Source organism: Garra rufa, chromosome 17 (assembly GCF_049309525.1).
Source record: "Garra rufa chromosome 17, GarRuf1.0, whole genome shotgun sequence".
Taxonomy (NCBI): Eukaryota; Metazoa; Chordata; class Actinopteri; order Cypriniformes; family Cyprinidae; genus Garra; species Garra rufa.
This window is the reverse complement of record NC_133377.1, coordinates 40630442-40647172: the sequence shown is the minus strand read 5'-3', so window position 1 is coordinate 40647172 and position 16731 is coordinate 40630442. Positions and strand designations below refer to the sequence as shown.

Below are 16731 nucleotides of genomic sequence, written 5' to 3'. Positions count from 1 at the left end.
TTATTTAAAACAACATAAAATCTAACAAATAAAATAATATATAACAGTAGTTGTCAGGCTGAATACATTATATATTTTATATATAAATATAAGCACGTGTATAAAGCAAAAAAAGATACTCTTTTATTACCACGTGTTTTTAGATAGTATACTTTAAGTATCTAGATATCATGCTATAAAACGAAATAGTCATATTCATTCATATATTATTTTTCTGTTGTTTTTATTTACTTTGTAAAACAAGTTTAATTTTATGTTTTGCTTTTTATGCATGTTCCTGTTAAATATTAATTTTATATCTAACTCTCACTAACACGCGGATATACAAAATAACTGACATAAGAGACAAACCAATCACAGCTTCTGATCTCTACGCATGTCCCGCCCACTGAAGTGACGCACAAGTCTATATAATCTATCGCTCCGCCCCTTTTCGGCCCTTTCCGCTCACTGGTAACGCTGCGTTTGACGTGCTCGGTTCTTCTCACGAAGCTAAGGCCTTTGAATCCGGCAACTAGCACCGTCAAATTTAGGCATCCACGTCTAAAACATTAACCTGCTCAAAGAACAATGGCATCTGTGTCCGAGCTGGCCTGTATTTACTCCGCTCTCATCCTCCATGATGATGAAGTTACAGTCACGGTGAGTGAGGGCTTTGAGATCCGCGCACTAGCGGCGCGACATGAACATCCGGGGCACTGACAATGCTTATGCATGTGGCATTGATCTTTCATTAATTTTGAGTGATTTATATATATCTTTGTGCTATTAAATTTTTATTACTGGTAGTAAATTCTAAATTTGATATGTTTACATGTGAAAGCAACAGTTTAAAGATGTTTTTGGAGTCAGAAACGGATGGTACATTTGTACAGAGGCTGGCGCGCATTTTCAGCTTCAGTATTTACCACATTATTTTACTGTTATTAGGTGTAAAATGTTAGAAAGTGACTATAGTTATACAGTACAAAGTATTATCACCTGGAAGCATCCTTGTACCTTGTTAATGTCACATTGGTGCGTTAGTAAGTAACTTGCCATACCTGTCAAAAGTTTTTGAACAGTACATTTGTTTTCTGCTTTTCCTTCTGCATTTAATTGATTTAAAGTACCTCAAAAACGGTACAATTTATATATATATTTTTTACCATTTAAAATAATGGCTTTCTATGTGAATATATTTTAAAATGTATTTTATTTCTGTGATCAAAGCTGAGTTTTTAGCATCATTACTCCGGTCACATGATCCTTTATAAATCATTCTAATATTCTGATTTGCTGCTTATAAAAACATCTTTATTTTTGTTAAATAGGTAATTTTTTTTTTTCTTATGTAGGTTTCTTTTGATGAATTGAAAGTAGAAAAAAAAAGTCTGAAATGGAAATCTTTTGTAACATAAGTGTCTTTTTATAATCACTTTAGATCAGTTTTATTAAATTTATTTATCTACTATCAATGTTTAGCTCCAACCCTGCTCAAACACACCTGAAGAAGCTAATTAATCTTAGATAGAACTTGATAATTACAGACAGCTGTGTTGAGAAAATTCTATATAAATAAAATCCTTTATTTAGTAAATGTAGAAATATATATATAACGTTATATATATAGAGAGAAAGAGAGATTCAATATTATATATTATCATATTTTGTTTTGCATTATACACATTATATACATATACAATTTAAAGCATCCTTGCTAAAGACTCCAAGCTTTTGAACGGCATAGTGTATAATGTTACAAAAGCCTTTTATTTCAGATAAATGCTGATCTTTCTTTTTATCAAAGAAACCATAAAAAAAGTTTTAAATATGGATACAAATAACATTACAAAACATTTCTTGATCAGCAAATCAGCATATTAGAATGATTTCTGAAGGATCATGTGACACTGAAGACTGGAGTAATGATGCTGAAAATTCAGCTTTGAAATCACAGGAATAAATTACATTTTAAAATATATTTAAATAGAAAGCAGTTATTTTAAATAGCAAAAATATTTCATTTTGCTGTACTTTGGATCAAATAATTGCTGGGTTGGTGAGCAGAAGAGACTTCTTAAAAAATACATTTAAAAAATTACTGTTCAGAAACTTTTGACTGGTAGTGTATTGTATGGTTACAGTATTGATGCTGTGGAATTCTTAATAGAAACCAGTCAAAACAACTCATAAGGGTCATTGTTTTGATCTAAAGCTTAAGCTTTCAGCTGATGTATGCTTTGTTAGGATAGGACAATATTTGGCCAAGATGCAACTATTTGAAAATCTGGAATCTGAGGATGCAAAAATCAAAAATATTGAGAAAATCACCTTTAAAGGTGTCCAAATGAAGTTCTTAGCAATGCATATTACTAATCTAAAATTAAGTTGATATATTTACAGTAGGAAATTTACAAAGTATCTTCATGAAAGATGACCTTTATTTAATATTCTAATGTTTTTTGGCATAAAAGAAAAATAGATAATTTTGAGCCATACAATGTATTGTTGGCTATTGCTACAAATGTACCAGTGCATCTGATCAGCATCACTTTACCATTGTATTACCACTGCCACAGTATTACTTTGTTAGGAAAGCATCCAGATACAATCATAAACTGATGTTTTAATTCTCAATGCTTGTGTTTTTGCAGGAGGACAAGCTGAACGCTCTGATCAAGGCCGCCGGTGTGACCATCGAGCCATTCTGGCCTGGTCTGTTCGCTAAGGTGAGTTTATTTCCCAGTCACTTGCACTTTTTTGAGAACCTTGAATGTTCATGTCCTAGTGCATCCTGATTCTGAGTCCGTTTCCTGTGTTCAGGCTCTGGCCAGCGTTGACATCGGCAGCCTGATCTGCAACGTTGGAGCTGGTGGTGGAGCTGCTCCGGCCGCTGCCTCCGCTGGTGGTGCTGCTCCTGCAGGTGGAGACGCTCCAGGTAAACTCACACTCTTGTTCAGATGCTTCCACATGTTTGTTTTAATCAATGAGATTTAGGGATGTGCCGATTGTTTGCGTACCGAAATTATAATAAGCGAAAAGGCCGAATAAATTAGACCGAGCAATAGGCCTGCAGCGACGCGTCGAAGACGTCTACGACTCTGAAAAAACGTCGACGTCAAATCCAGTAGTCGACACATCGCGCCCACTCACCAGACGCATGTGGGCGACCAAAACAAAGCAGCATGGATAACGAAACTCTGTCCACTTCTCAGGTTCAGCAGCCTGCACCAAGGTTAATTTAGTTTTGCTTTTTTTAAATTAGTTTTAATTTGATATAGTTTTCAAATTTGCAATACAATTTAGTTTAGTTTTTATTAGTTTCATTAACAATTTTGTTAGTTTTAGTTTAGTTTCTATTTTGTGAACACATTTCTATTTAGTTTTTATATAGTTTCGTTTCAGTTTTAGTTTTTTGGAGATCAAACAGAGATCACGATTTCTTCGCAATTCTAAACTAAGCGAAATAATGCGAGACAAAATATCAATTGCTGAAAACAGTCTATTTAAAAGTGTTTAATTCATTTGAATGAATTATTACCAATTTAATACATAATATTTGTATTTTAAAAAATAATACGTCTAATACACCATTTTATAATATAAAATTTATGAAAAAGTGGTTTGAATGAATAAATGACTTGCTCACAAAAAACATTACTGGATGAATCTGCGTTTTTGCATCAGTCTCTATTCAATGACAAATATATTTTTTTAACAGTTACTTGTTTCCATCTAGTGGCGAAACAATGCAATCGACACAAACGTTACTTGAAGCGCCAATTACTTTCAAAAGATGACGTGCTCTGTTTTGAACTCTACCATAGACATCAATGTTTATATCCAAACTATGATCGTTAATCCCAGTATTGCTGTGATAATATGAATGACTGTATTTGAAAAGACTGTTTGTGAAGCTCTTTTTTTACGTAAACATGGTGGCTGCTCTCTCTGTCAGCGCCAGCGGCAGTGCAAATACAGATGTTCCAGTAAGACTTTTTCAAAGGTTTAATAAACATGGGGAATCGGTGTCACTTTCAAATGAGATCGCTTGGGTGTTTGTATCCCTATCCTTTAAAGATTAATCAGCTCTGATCGCATATGTTACATAAAAAAATAAATCATTTAGCCTAAAACTGCTGCAGTAGCCTATTTAATGCAGGTGCTGGTTATATCGCTGTCTTTATTTTTTCCGCCATGGGATGAGAACGTAATTATTACGAAAACGATTATTTATTTTTGATAATTATTATTTTATTTCAGTTAGTTTTTCAATAAAAGTTGTTAGTTTCGTTTCGTTCTAGTTTTTCACTTATTTTGACATTTTTATTTTATTTCAGTTTATGAAAATGTTTTCTGATCAATAGTTTTCGTCTTAGTTTTAGTTTTCGTTTACGAAAATAACCTTGGCCTGCACTCCCTAGCAGTACATGTCATCAGAAACAAGGCAAGGCAAGGCAAGTTTATTTATATAGCACATTTCATACACAATGGTAATTCAAAGTGCTGTACATAAAAAGGAATTAAAATCACAATAGCATAAAAATTTAAAATAACAGGGCTCGACATTAACGCTTGTCTGGGACAAGTGGATTTTGTGAATGGGCAAGTGAAGGAGAATTTTAAGTAACCTGATTAAAACATCAATAACAAACAATAACTCGCGTAGCACCAAAGCTTTGGTGAGAATGATTGAGTGTATTACTACAGTGTAAACGGTGACTGAAAACGGACAGTATCAAGGATCAAGCTTGTGCAGCCTATCTGAATCACGGAAATTTTAAAACTAATAGGCGCAACAGCATACACAAAGAAACAAACATACTGCGGTATAAAAAAAAGATAATGTATAACATATAATATAGGTAAGCAACATTACGATTGCAAACGTGACATTGATTTTATACAACAGTAGTTCAATAAACTAGTAGTTAATATTAACTAATATTAACTGACTTACATTTTTAGACCCATCACTGACTGTTTTTGTTAACGAAATAAGCAGCAGAACAGTCGCAAATCTGACAAACACAGCGCTGTTTCAATACTGAATGATTTAGCATTTAATTTAATGAATCGGGTGAGTCAGTGAACGAACAGAACTGGCTGAATCCCTGACTCGCTCATTAAGACAGTGACTTACTGCCACCTATTGGTGGTTCGTTTCATATTTAAAAGTAATGCATTTTTTCAGCATTTTAGATTTATATGTTAAAAGTACAACATTAATCTTATAACATTATTTATGCATTTGCAATTTTACTGTGTAAATGCATTTTTTGGAACCTCTTATCTTCATTAAACAGTCTAAGTAAATACATTTAAATAGCATTTTCGATGCGGACTGGGTTTTTCCTGTGCAGTGGAAAGATGGAAAGGTGCAGTGAAAAACACACTTTGTATTTTGTACACTTCAGCCTAGTGTTTAATTTTGTTCTGCTTTGGTCAAGGTATTTCATTTTGCTGCATCACTAAGATTTGTTTCTGAACTTGTTTTGTGTTTGCATTACAGCCAAGGAGGAGGAGAAGAAAGAGGAAAAGAAAGAAGAGTCTGAGGAGTCTGATGACGACATGGGCTTCGGTCTGTTCGACTAAAGCAGCTCTTTTAATAAAAAAACGTTGAAACGGTCATCGCTGTTCGTGTCTTTGCTGGGCTGCTGGTTTGGGGTCAAGTTTAAGGTATTCACTAGTCCTTAAGAATTTTAAACTTTCACATTGTTGCTGATAGCTTTTAAAACCCTAATGTAAAATTCTAATAAGACACTTCACAGTACGGTTTCATTTGTTTACATTTCATAACCTTAGATAACATGAATTAATAAAAATACTTGCATTCGTTAATCTTAATGTTAACTTTAACGTTAAACTTTGAGTAGTGTAAAAGCCAGTTTTTAAATGGAGCTAGATCTAGGCTGAGAAGGACTAAATGTTAATAAAAACTGCTCAAAGATGCAGATAATTATATTGCTCATTGTTAATGTTTTAAGTTTCTAAACTTTCCACCTTTACTTAAAAAATGGAAAATATATTTTTCCTTTGTGTATTTAAGTACTTTATAGAGTAAAAATATAGCTTGTGTATAACAACTTGTTAAATATAACCTAAATATTTTTATATACAAAATAATTTAAATTTGTTTAACACTAAGAAATGTTAAATGTAAAAAAAAAAAAAAAAAAAATTGTTCAAGATGTCCTTATGCTTACCATTTTTCTTAATTTTTTTTTTTAAAATAAAGTAATATATAATATAATTTATAATTTACTAAAATTATTCAATAGACTGGTCAGAATAAAAAGTTATATAATAATCATATAATATTTATCAAGAAACTATCATTATTTTGTCCAAGATGTCTTTATAATATAATGCTTACCATTTTTCTTGAACACTGCAAATGAGTATTTTTTATTTAAGTACAAAAGTTATATATAATTAAATTTCATGATTTTGTTGTTTGTTTTCTTACAAATATTTCGATTTCAGAGCATAACTGCTTTAGTATTTATCCATTTTATGGTAATGCTTTACAATAATGTTTATTAGTTAGCTACATTTGTTAACATGAACTAAGAACAAACTACTTCTACAGCATTTATTAATCTTAATGTTCACTTAAGCATTTACTAATGCATTATTAAAATCACAAGTTGTGTTAACATTGGTTATGGTAGTTTACAGTGCATTAGTTTATTAATCTTTGTTAACATTTAAGTATTGAACAACTGAATTTTATGACCCTGGACCACAAAACCTTAAAGTAGTTGTACAAAAATGTACAGATAATGTACTCACTCACTTGTCATCCAAGATGTTCATGTCTGTCTTTCTTCAGTTGTAAAGAAATTGTGTTTTTTGAGGAAAACATTGCAGCTTCAAGGGGCTCTAAATGATTTTTAAAAATGTTTTTTTGAAAATAACCCATCGTTTGAAGCTGCATTTTGGAAGTTCAAACTCAGGGGCACCATAGAAGTCCACCATTTCTTTACGACTGAAGAAAGACAGACATGAACATTTTGGATGACAAGTAGGTGAGTTCATTTTTTTTCTGAATTTTAACATTAATGCAATAAACTAACATTAACCAAGATTAATATTATGACCTTGGACCACAAAACCAGTATTAAGTAGTACAGGTATTTGTAGCAATAGCCGAAATACATTGTATGGGTCAAAATTTTAGATTTTTTTTAATGACAAATTGCATGAAGATATTTTGTAATTTTCCAACTGTAAATATATCAAAATGTAATTTTTGATTATTAAAGTACTTCATTTGGACAACTTTAAAGGTGATTTCTTCAAGATTTAGATTTTTTGCACCCTTAGATCCCAGACTTTCAACCATACATCAATGGAAAGCTTATTTAAACGATGCATACAGCTCAATTTAAGAAAATGTACCTTTATGGGTGGTTTGGTGGTCCAGGTCCCAAATAGTGTAATAAATGGTTTCGTTGTTTGTTCATGTTAGTTTAACAAATGACAACTTATTGTAAATTGTTACCAGATTAAATTATATTAAAACCCATCAATTATCAGTTAAACCAGACTAAATGAAATTATTAATAAATACATTAAGTAAAACACCTCAATCCAAAAAAAAGTAAAGGGCCTAATAAGAGTCGATTAGAAATAAGACCAAGACACATTGAGAATGATAACATTTTATTAGTTAAAAGATCTGTACAGGTGCTTCTTCCTGAGAATAATTTATATCAATGACAAAATGGATTTCACGATTGTTCTGTACACAAGTAATTCTAGTCTGAACTCAAAAGGGGTTACTTCAACCCTAGTGTGTGGTAAAAAAAAAAAAAGACATGATTTTACAGAATTAAGTCTCTTAAAATGAATTCAGAAGGCAGCTTCGATTATAACAATTTACCAATATGTGCTTCAAGTGAATGATATGTGGCTATATTCGCATCAGAAGCCTTCCCCTCTCGCTTTCATACAATAGCTGTGATTCTTTTTTAAAAAATCTGTTAAATCTGACTGTGGTTTGGCTGGGTGAGTCTGTACATGAGTGTCTCTCGGTGCGTCGAACCCCTGAGTGTCTCAGAGGATGATGGTGAGCACCTCGATCACTGAACTTTGAGATCAGCATATGGACTATAGAAAATAACGTGACGTCGAGAAGCCTTTGGATCATTGGAAAACCATTTTTGGACTTCATTGGGTTCCAGTTGCAGATTCTCCAGCGCTGAGAAAAGTAAGTTTTTTGTAAGTCCAACTGCATTTCTGGATACAAAATAAAACACATTGCTGCTAACGGCTAGAAAACAATACGTCTGCGATATCCTCTCCAATCTCCACTAGAAAAGGTTTGTTTGTGTGATCAAGGTCCCGCTGATGTTTTTTTTGGCAAACTGTCTCTCCGTGATGATCCAGCATCAGGAGCTAGTGCGGTCGGCCGTGGGCCAGCATCTTGAGTCGCGCCTGGTCGATGACGTCCAGCAGGTTCTTGGCGTCGACGGCGAGCGCGTGAGCCGCTGTCAGCATCTGCTTCTTGTAGTCCTGCTGCAGGCTGGTCAGGACATACTGCTGCGCCAGACGCATCTTATTGATGAGCTCCGCCAGGTCCGAGTTCAGCAGCTTCTGCGCCATCTCGATCTGAAACAAACATTGGAACAAGAGTTTACAATAGGGCTGCATGATTATCTAAAATAAAACTTTTGGCCAAAAAGTAAGCGTTAAGGGCATTTCGTCTGCCAAAATAAAAGCTTGTTCATTTAAACATCTCACCTTACTTTACTCATTTGAGTGATTACATTGCTAAAAAAAATTTGTATTACAAGTCTTATGCAAATGAGGCATTGTTTAAATTGAATTGCACTAATTAGCATACGTTTCTAGTACAAAAAAGTTTCAAAATTCTTGTTTAAATTTTTCGACATATTAATGTTTTAACAAAGGAAATTTCTTATTTTTCCTGTTTAGATTAAGTTATTCATGATTACTCTTTTTTTTTTACTTAAAAAAAAAAAATGTGTTTAGGTATTCACAATAACCCTGCTGCAAAAGTAGTATATGACATACATATACACACTATATTGCCAAAAGTATTGGGACACCGCCTTTTTCTTTTCCATGAGTCCAAATCTTAAATGTTTAAGTTGAGACACTGCAGGTTAACAGGGTATATAATAGTTATCATCTTACTCATTTGATTACATTGATCATTGTTATTTGCAAACAATTTTTGTATTAAAATTTTTCTAAAATGTTAGGTTTTATTATGTAAATGAGGCTTTGCTTAATGAAATATATGCTAATACAAAAATCTAAAAGTTTCAAAATTCTTGTTTAAATTTTTTCACATATTAGAGTCAAATGTTTTAGAGAGGATTTTGGCTACTTTTGTCATTCCATAATTCGGAAAATTATAGATTTTAGTTCTTTGGGGAATAAAATGTATAAAATCAGGCGAATTATATATGAACAAATCCCTCTGTAAAAACCTTCAGAATATAGTCAAGAATAAAAATGTAAAGTTTGGTGTGTGTAAGTGCTACTGAAGTGGAGATTTATGACTCAGTCTAGGAGAAAAAAATTCAGTTTTAGTATTTATTTCCAGTTAGTTATAGTTAATCATAATTACTAATTAGTAATTATGATTAACTATATATACTATATATAATTTCAATTCTAAATTAATTATATTAAATCAAGTGTGTGTATGTACATAATTTTTTTAGTTATTCACAATAACCCTGCTGCAAAAGTAGTATATGGCATAAATTTTGTATATATATATAAATATATACATGTACATAAAATGTCGACTACTATATAACTAAACCTAAACTGAAAAAAAAAGAAAGAAAAGCTGAAATTTTTCAGTTTAGTTTTAGTTATATAGTAGTCAACATTTGAAGCGGATCAAAACCAAAACAGTAAGTGTCCTAGGACAACTTTTATGCAACTTTTTTGATCCATTTCAAATGTTGACCACTATAGTAAATCATAACCCTGCCTTTTACAAGTTATTTATTTGATTGATTCTAATTCTGAAAAAAATTAAATCTATTAAAAATATATTGTCCCTGATGCAACTGAAGAGTGGAGTCTAAGTGTATAAACACTGAGTGGGTCTGACCTCTCTGTGAGTGCTGGCGGGTAACACTGGGATGGTCTCGTCCACCGTCGCTAGTAAAGTCCTGAGCGCCAGTCCAACATCCTGAGAGGAAACACCAGACAAACTCATCAAACACACTCCACACAGAGACAGCCGTCATCAGAGTATCCCAGCATGCCCCTGCTCCTGTTACCTTCACCATAGGGACATATTCCTCGGGCGGCGCGGGCTGGATGCGGCTGGACATCTCGATCACGGCCTTCACCAGCCCCGTCACGTTCTCATACACCTTATCATTGGAGCGGTCCAGGTTTGCTGTGGGAGGAGGACTGATCTCCTGAGGCTGGATCTGGAAATCACACACACATGTGATCAGCAGCAGTACTGCATTACAACAGCAGGTGGCAGCAGCAGCACATCCGTATCATTACACAAGACACTTCGACTATGGCAAGCCGTTTTGACTTTTATTCCATCTCAGGATATGACTTCTTGATATCAACAATTCAGTTTTCACTAGTAAAAATGTTCATTCTTGATATCAGCAATTATATTTTCACTAGAATCTAATTGTTGATATCAGAAATTCAGTTGTTGATATCTGTAATTGTATTTTCACTAGTGAAATGTCTCCATAGACTGCCATTCAGAATCAACTGTTGATTTCAGTTCTTACTAGTAAAAACCTTTATTTTTGATATCAGCAACCATGTGGTTACTAGTGAAAACTGAATTGTAGATATCAAGAAGTCATATCCTGAGATGGAATAAAAGTCAAAACGGCTTGCCATACTTCGACACCAATGAATTTCCACAGCTTTTCCAAGATTTTTCTCCTAATGCTTATGATTACCAGATATGGATTTTAAATATAGATGAGATTTGAATTAATAGGTCTAAATGATTTCACTGAAAGATCAAAGAATTTACTGAAATAAAGCGCAATGCTGAACATTTTTTGTCTACTAATTTTCATGACTTTTCCAGACTTACAAATCACCAGTGTGACCCTGGAGCACAAAACCAGTCTATTTGTGTAGCAATAGTCAAAAATACATTGCATGGGTCAAAGTGATCGATTTTTCTTTTAGGCCAAAAATCATTCGGATATTAAGTAAAGATCATGCTCCATAAAGGTATTTTGCAGATTTCCTACTGCAAATATATCAAAACTTAATTTTTGATTAGTAATATGCATTGCTAAGAAATTCATTTGAACAACTTTAAAGGCGATTTTCTCAATATTTCGATTTGTTTTTGCACCCTCAGATTCCAGATTTTTAAATGGTTGTATCTCGGCCAAATATTGTCAAGATCAATGGAAAGCTAATATATTCAGCTTTCAGATGTATAAATCGTAATTGAAAAAAAACAAAACCCTTTTGACCGGTTTTGTAGTCCTGAGTCACAAATATAAAATTTGCCAGGATAAGTACTCAAATAAAATTTCATAAAAGAATGTTGAAGATTTGTTTGAATAAAAAATAAAATAAAAATGCTGAAGATAAAACAATCAGAATAAAACTGATTAATAAGACAATCATTTTTATCATATAGTTTTCTGATGCTGATCTGAGGTCAACAAATACAATATTTAATCTTTTTTAGTAAATAATTTTTAATTGTATTATTTGTGAAATTATTGATTTATAATATAATATAATACAAAATAAGTAATTTATAAATGAAATGATTTGAATAAATTTGGAATTTACTAAAGACAGACATTATTAATAAATCTAAAATCATTTATGGTTCTCTGATGTTGAATAATTTAAGTAAATACTTATTTTTGATTGATTTTACTTTTAAAAATTACTTATTTGAATGAACATTTTTATAATGCAATTAATAATATCATAATTATAAGTTTTATTATAAGTTAAAATGATCAGAAAATTGACAGATTAAAAAAGGCATTATTATAATTGATAAATCTAAAATCATTTATGGTTCTCTAATGTCAATAAATGGTCACATGACACAGATCAACAGATGTAATGTTATATTTATAGTAATATTATAATTGATCAATCTATAATCATTCATAGTTCTCTGATGTTGATTAATGGTCACATAACATGCAGATAAACAAATTATTTCATTTTTCCTAGTAATTATTTTAAAACTATGTTTTAATTAACTGTTTTATGATTTAATTAATTATAAATAATATAATAAGTGATTTATAAAAAAAAAAAGATCAGAATAAAACTGGAATTTTATAAAGACAGACATTATAATTGATAAATCTATAATCATAGGCATACATGACAAGCAGGTCTACAAATACAATATTTCATATTTTTTAAAAAGATATTTCATTTTTGATTTTATTTATTTGTTCAATTAACATTTTATTAGTGCATTTGTGACCCTGGACCACAAAACCAGTCTTAAATAGCACAGGTATGTTTGTAGCAATAGCCAGAAATACACTGCATGGGTTAAAATTATCCATTTTTCTTTTATGACAAAAAACATTATGATATTAATTATGTTAATGTTCCATGATCTTTTATAAGATATTTAGTAAATGTCCTACCATAAAAATATCTAAACATAACTTTTGATTAGTAATATGCATTGCTAAGAACTTCATTTGAACAACTTTAAAGGCGATTTTCTCAATGTTTTTATTTTTTTGCACCCTAAATTTAAAGGATAACTATTGCCAAAATGCAACCTGGACTGTTTTTTTACTGTAAACGAGACAAACTTATATCTAAAAGCATAATTACGACAAACGAGGCGTTTTTGAGATTGACCGTGATTTCGTTTTGTGATCAATGGCCGGTGAATGGAAGTACTAGGGGCATAACTTTAAGCGCATCAAAATCGATATTTTTACAACACTAAGAAGGCTCGACACACCATGAAACTTTGCTGGAAGTATCGCCTGGGTCTCTACACATGAACTCCAGCATTGAGAACATTGTTTGTGTACACAGAGTTTACTAAAAAGAAAGGTTTTGAACAACTCACTTACACTGTTTGAGTTTCCGCTCGCAGCCGTCTTGCCAGTCAAGAAGTGTCCATCTCCGAATGCGAATGAATGGACGAAATATTAGGCTTATATGAGGCTCTTTTTACAACTAGAAGGTTAATATTGTTTTTCACTTGCGACAAAACAATGAATTAGCCGTGCGTTTATATGGAAATATGCTTTAGGAGCTATCCATCCTCGCATTCGGAGATGGACACTTCTTGACTGGCAAGACGGCTGCGAGCGGAAACTCAAACAGTGTAAGTGAGTTGTTCAAAAACTTTCTTTTTAGTAAACTCTGTGTACACCAACAATGTTCTCAATGCTGGAGTTCATGTGTAGAGACCCAGGCGATACTTCCAGCAAAGTTTCATGGTGTGTCGAGCCTTCTTAGTGTTGTAAAAATATAGATTTTGATGCGCTCAAAGTTATGCCCCTAGTACTCCCATTCACCGGCCATTGACCACAAAACGAAATCACGGTCAATCTCAAAAACGCCTCGTTTGTCGTAATTATGCTTTTAGATATAAGTTTGTCTCATTTACAGTAAAAAAAACAGCCCAGGTTGCATTTTGGCAATAGTTATCCTTTAAATCTTATTTATTCAGCTTTTTTTTTAGATAATGTATAAATGTCAATTTATGACTGGTTTTGTGGTCCAGGGTCATATTTATAAATAAAACGATCAGAATACAATTGGAACTTTTTGTAGATAGTCATTATTATAATTGAAAAATCTATTAACATGTACTCTGTGTATAATTAAAACTGATTTTTCAACAGAAAAAATATCCGTACAAAAAAAAAAAAAAAAAAAAAAAAAATTATTGTTGACTTAAATCAGGTCATTGTGAGAAGAGAAGCGGATAGTGGTCATAAAGTGAATAACACACAAACACACACAGGTCTTACCCTCCAGGGCTACGTGCAACAGTGCAGCATAAAGCAGGTGAGCGTGTGTGGAGGGAAAGCGGGATGCAGGAAAACAGAACAAACCATTAATAATGCAAAACAAGCAAACAAACCAAAATAAAACTAATAAAGTCATGCAGCTTCAGGTTCAGAAGAGGTGTCACGTCTGAGTGTGTGATGGGAAACGGATCGTGTGATTAGAACACATCGCTCAGATACAGATGTTTCAGATGTCAAACATGATCTGTTAGTTCAGCTTCTACGAACACTTTTAATACGGTTGCAATTTCAAAGCATTTGGATCTGCATGAGAATCTGTACCTCTTACATAAGAGCAAAGAGCATGAATTAGTATTTATTTTAATATCTTTTGTTTTCATTTTAATTTCAGTTAGTGTTCGTAATTTTATGTAATTTTTTTTACTTATATTAACTGCCGCTCAAAAGTTTGGGATCAGTAAGATTTTTAAAAGGACTTTTCTGCTCATCAAGGTTGCGTTTATTTGATTAAAAATACAGTTAAAAATCTGTAATATAGTAAAATGTTAATGCAATTTAAAATAGAGGTTTATTTGAATGTATTTAAAAATATAATTTATTCCTGTGATGCAAAGCTGAATTTTCTGCAGTTATCAGTGTCACATGATCCTTCAGAAATCATTCTAATATGCTGATTTATTATAATTATTTTTGGAACCTATGATATATATTTTTTTTCATTCTTTGATAAACAAAACATTAAGAGCAGCATTTATTTAAAATAGAAAACCTCAAAGTTTGGGGTCAGTAAATTTTTTATTTTTTTCTCTCTTTGAAATAAATCAATACTTTTTTTTCAGCAGGGATGTGTCAAATTGATAAAAAAGGGATAGTAAAGACTAGTATTGATTTTATTATCTTCCATTTTCATTTTAATTTCAGTTAGTTTTTGTAATTTTATTATGTGATTTTTAACCTTTTTTAGTCTATATATACACTCCCACTCAAACGTTTGGCATCAGTAAGATTTGTAATGCTGTTTAAAGGAGACTTTTCTGCTCATCAAGGCTTTGTTTATTTGATTAATAATACAGTAAAAAAACAAAAAAAAAAACAACTGTAATATTGTGTAATATCGTTAATGTAATTTTAAAAAGTGGTTTTCTATTTCAAAATACTTTAAAAAAGAATTTATTTCTTTGATGCAAAGCTGAATTTTCATCAGACATTACTCAGGTCTTCAGTGTCACATGGTCCTTCAGAAATCATCCCAATATCAGTAATTTTCTTTCTTTTAAATATTTTTTTTCAGCAAGGATGTGTTAAATTGATAAAAAGACTTATGTTAGAAAAGATTTCTATTTTGTACTTTTTTCCCTTTGCACTGCATAGAGAGAGAGAGAGAGAGAGAGAGAGAGAGAGAGAGAGAGAGAGAGAGAGTTAAAATTTAATTTTTAGTTTATACAAAGAACTAAAAGAACTTTATACAGTCAATATCAACCACAAATGTGACCATGGACCACAATATTTTTTAAATTAATAAATAATAATAATAATAATAAATCTGAATAAATAAGCTTTCCAGTGATGTATGGTTTGTTATGATAGGAAAATATTTGGCTAAGACACAACTATTTGAAAATCTGGAATCTGAGGGTGCAAAAGAAAATCAAAAATTGAGAAAATCGCCTTTAAAGTCGTCCAAATGAAGTTCTTAGCAATGCATATCACTTATCAAAATTAAGTTTTGATATATTAACAGTAGGAAATTTACATATTTCTTTACTTAATTTCATAATGTTTTTGGCATAGAATAAAAATTGGTCATTTTGACCAATACAATGTATACAGAATTTGGCTATTGCTACAAATATCCCCGTGCTACTTAAGACTGGTTTAGTGCTCCAGGATCACAAATGTTTCAAATTTGACTCACATCACATGATTGTTAAAGTGTTAAGCAATGGTTTGCTGACAGGTGTTTGAAACCATCTTCTCTCTTGACGATAAGAAAAACAAATTCTTTAGTTTCTCTTCCGAGAAAATACTGAGTGTTTTTATCTGCCATCTTTAATCCAGCTGAATATTCGAAGGCTTCTCACCAGAATCCACAGGAAGGTTAAAACAACAGGAAAAATAAAAAAAAATAGATCCAGGCCTCTTATATAAGAGCCACGGAAAAAGTAAACACCGCTCCCAAAAAATTCTTGGCACAGTTGAGTGTGTGTCAGTGTGTGTGGAGGGTCGTGACCCATTATTGTTACTTGAATAATAATAAAAAAAAAAAAAATAAAAAAAAATTATATATATATTTATTAATATAGAAAATAAATTCAACTAGTTGGCAAGCCATCATTTCACATTCATTTAGGTAAAATAATAAACCCGTAAAAATTACTAAAATTCTAACTAAAATAAATTATAGAAATATATAACAAATATATTATATAAAATAAACTAATATATATATTTTTTAATATAAAATGTTGATATAAAATATCATTTTATTATATTTATAAAAGATCATGTGACTCTGAAGACTGGAGTAATGATGCTAAAAATTCAGCTTTTATCACAGAAATAAATTACATTTTAAAATATATTCACATTGAAAACAGTTATTTTGAATTTAAATATTATTTCATAACATTAGTTTTTTTTCAGTATTTCTGATCAGCAGCAGAAACTACATGAAATTTATTTTTTTTTGAGCGGCAGTGTTTGTGTGTCTGAGTGAGTGTGTGTGTGTATATATATATATATATATATATATATTTAAATGTCATGTCAT

General features: G+C 31.6%; 2 protein-coding genes across 7 annotated transcripts in view; one reads left to right on the top strand and one right to left on the bottom strand.

The window, feature by feature from the left end:
* The first annotated feature begins 442 nt into the window (after window positions 1–442).
* On the top strand, window positions 443–5611 carry rplp1 (ribosomal protein lateral stalk subunit P1). Its single transcript, XM_073822223.1, has 4 exons — window positions 443–642; window positions 2637–2711; window positions 2806–2920; window positions 5495–5611. Exons 1-4 carry the CDS (start codon window positions 571–573, stop codon window positions 5575–5577), a joined length of 345 nt encoding a protein of 114 aa, XP_073678324.1. The 5' UTR covers window positions 443–570; the 3' UTR covers window positions 5578–5611.
* Window positions 5612–7637: 2026 nt separating this feature from the next.
* Window positions 7638–16731, bottom strand: part of ptk2aa (protein tyrosine kinase 2aa) — a 54943-nt gene continuing 45849 nt past the window's right edge. For all 6 annotated transcript variants that reach the window (XM_073821898.1, XM_073821899.1, XM_073821900.1 and 3 more), the window contains 3 exons: window positions 10257–10412; window positions 10085–10165; window positions 7638–8598 (listed from right to left, as the gene is read on the bottom strand). In XM_073821898.1, the coding sequence (XP_073677999.1) occupies window positions 8386–8598; window positions 10085–10165; window positions 10257–10412 (450 nt within the window). In that variant the 3' untranslated portion in view covers window positions 7638–8385. The remainder of the gene's footprint in view (window positions 8599–10084; window positions 10166–10256; window positions 10413–16731) is intronic.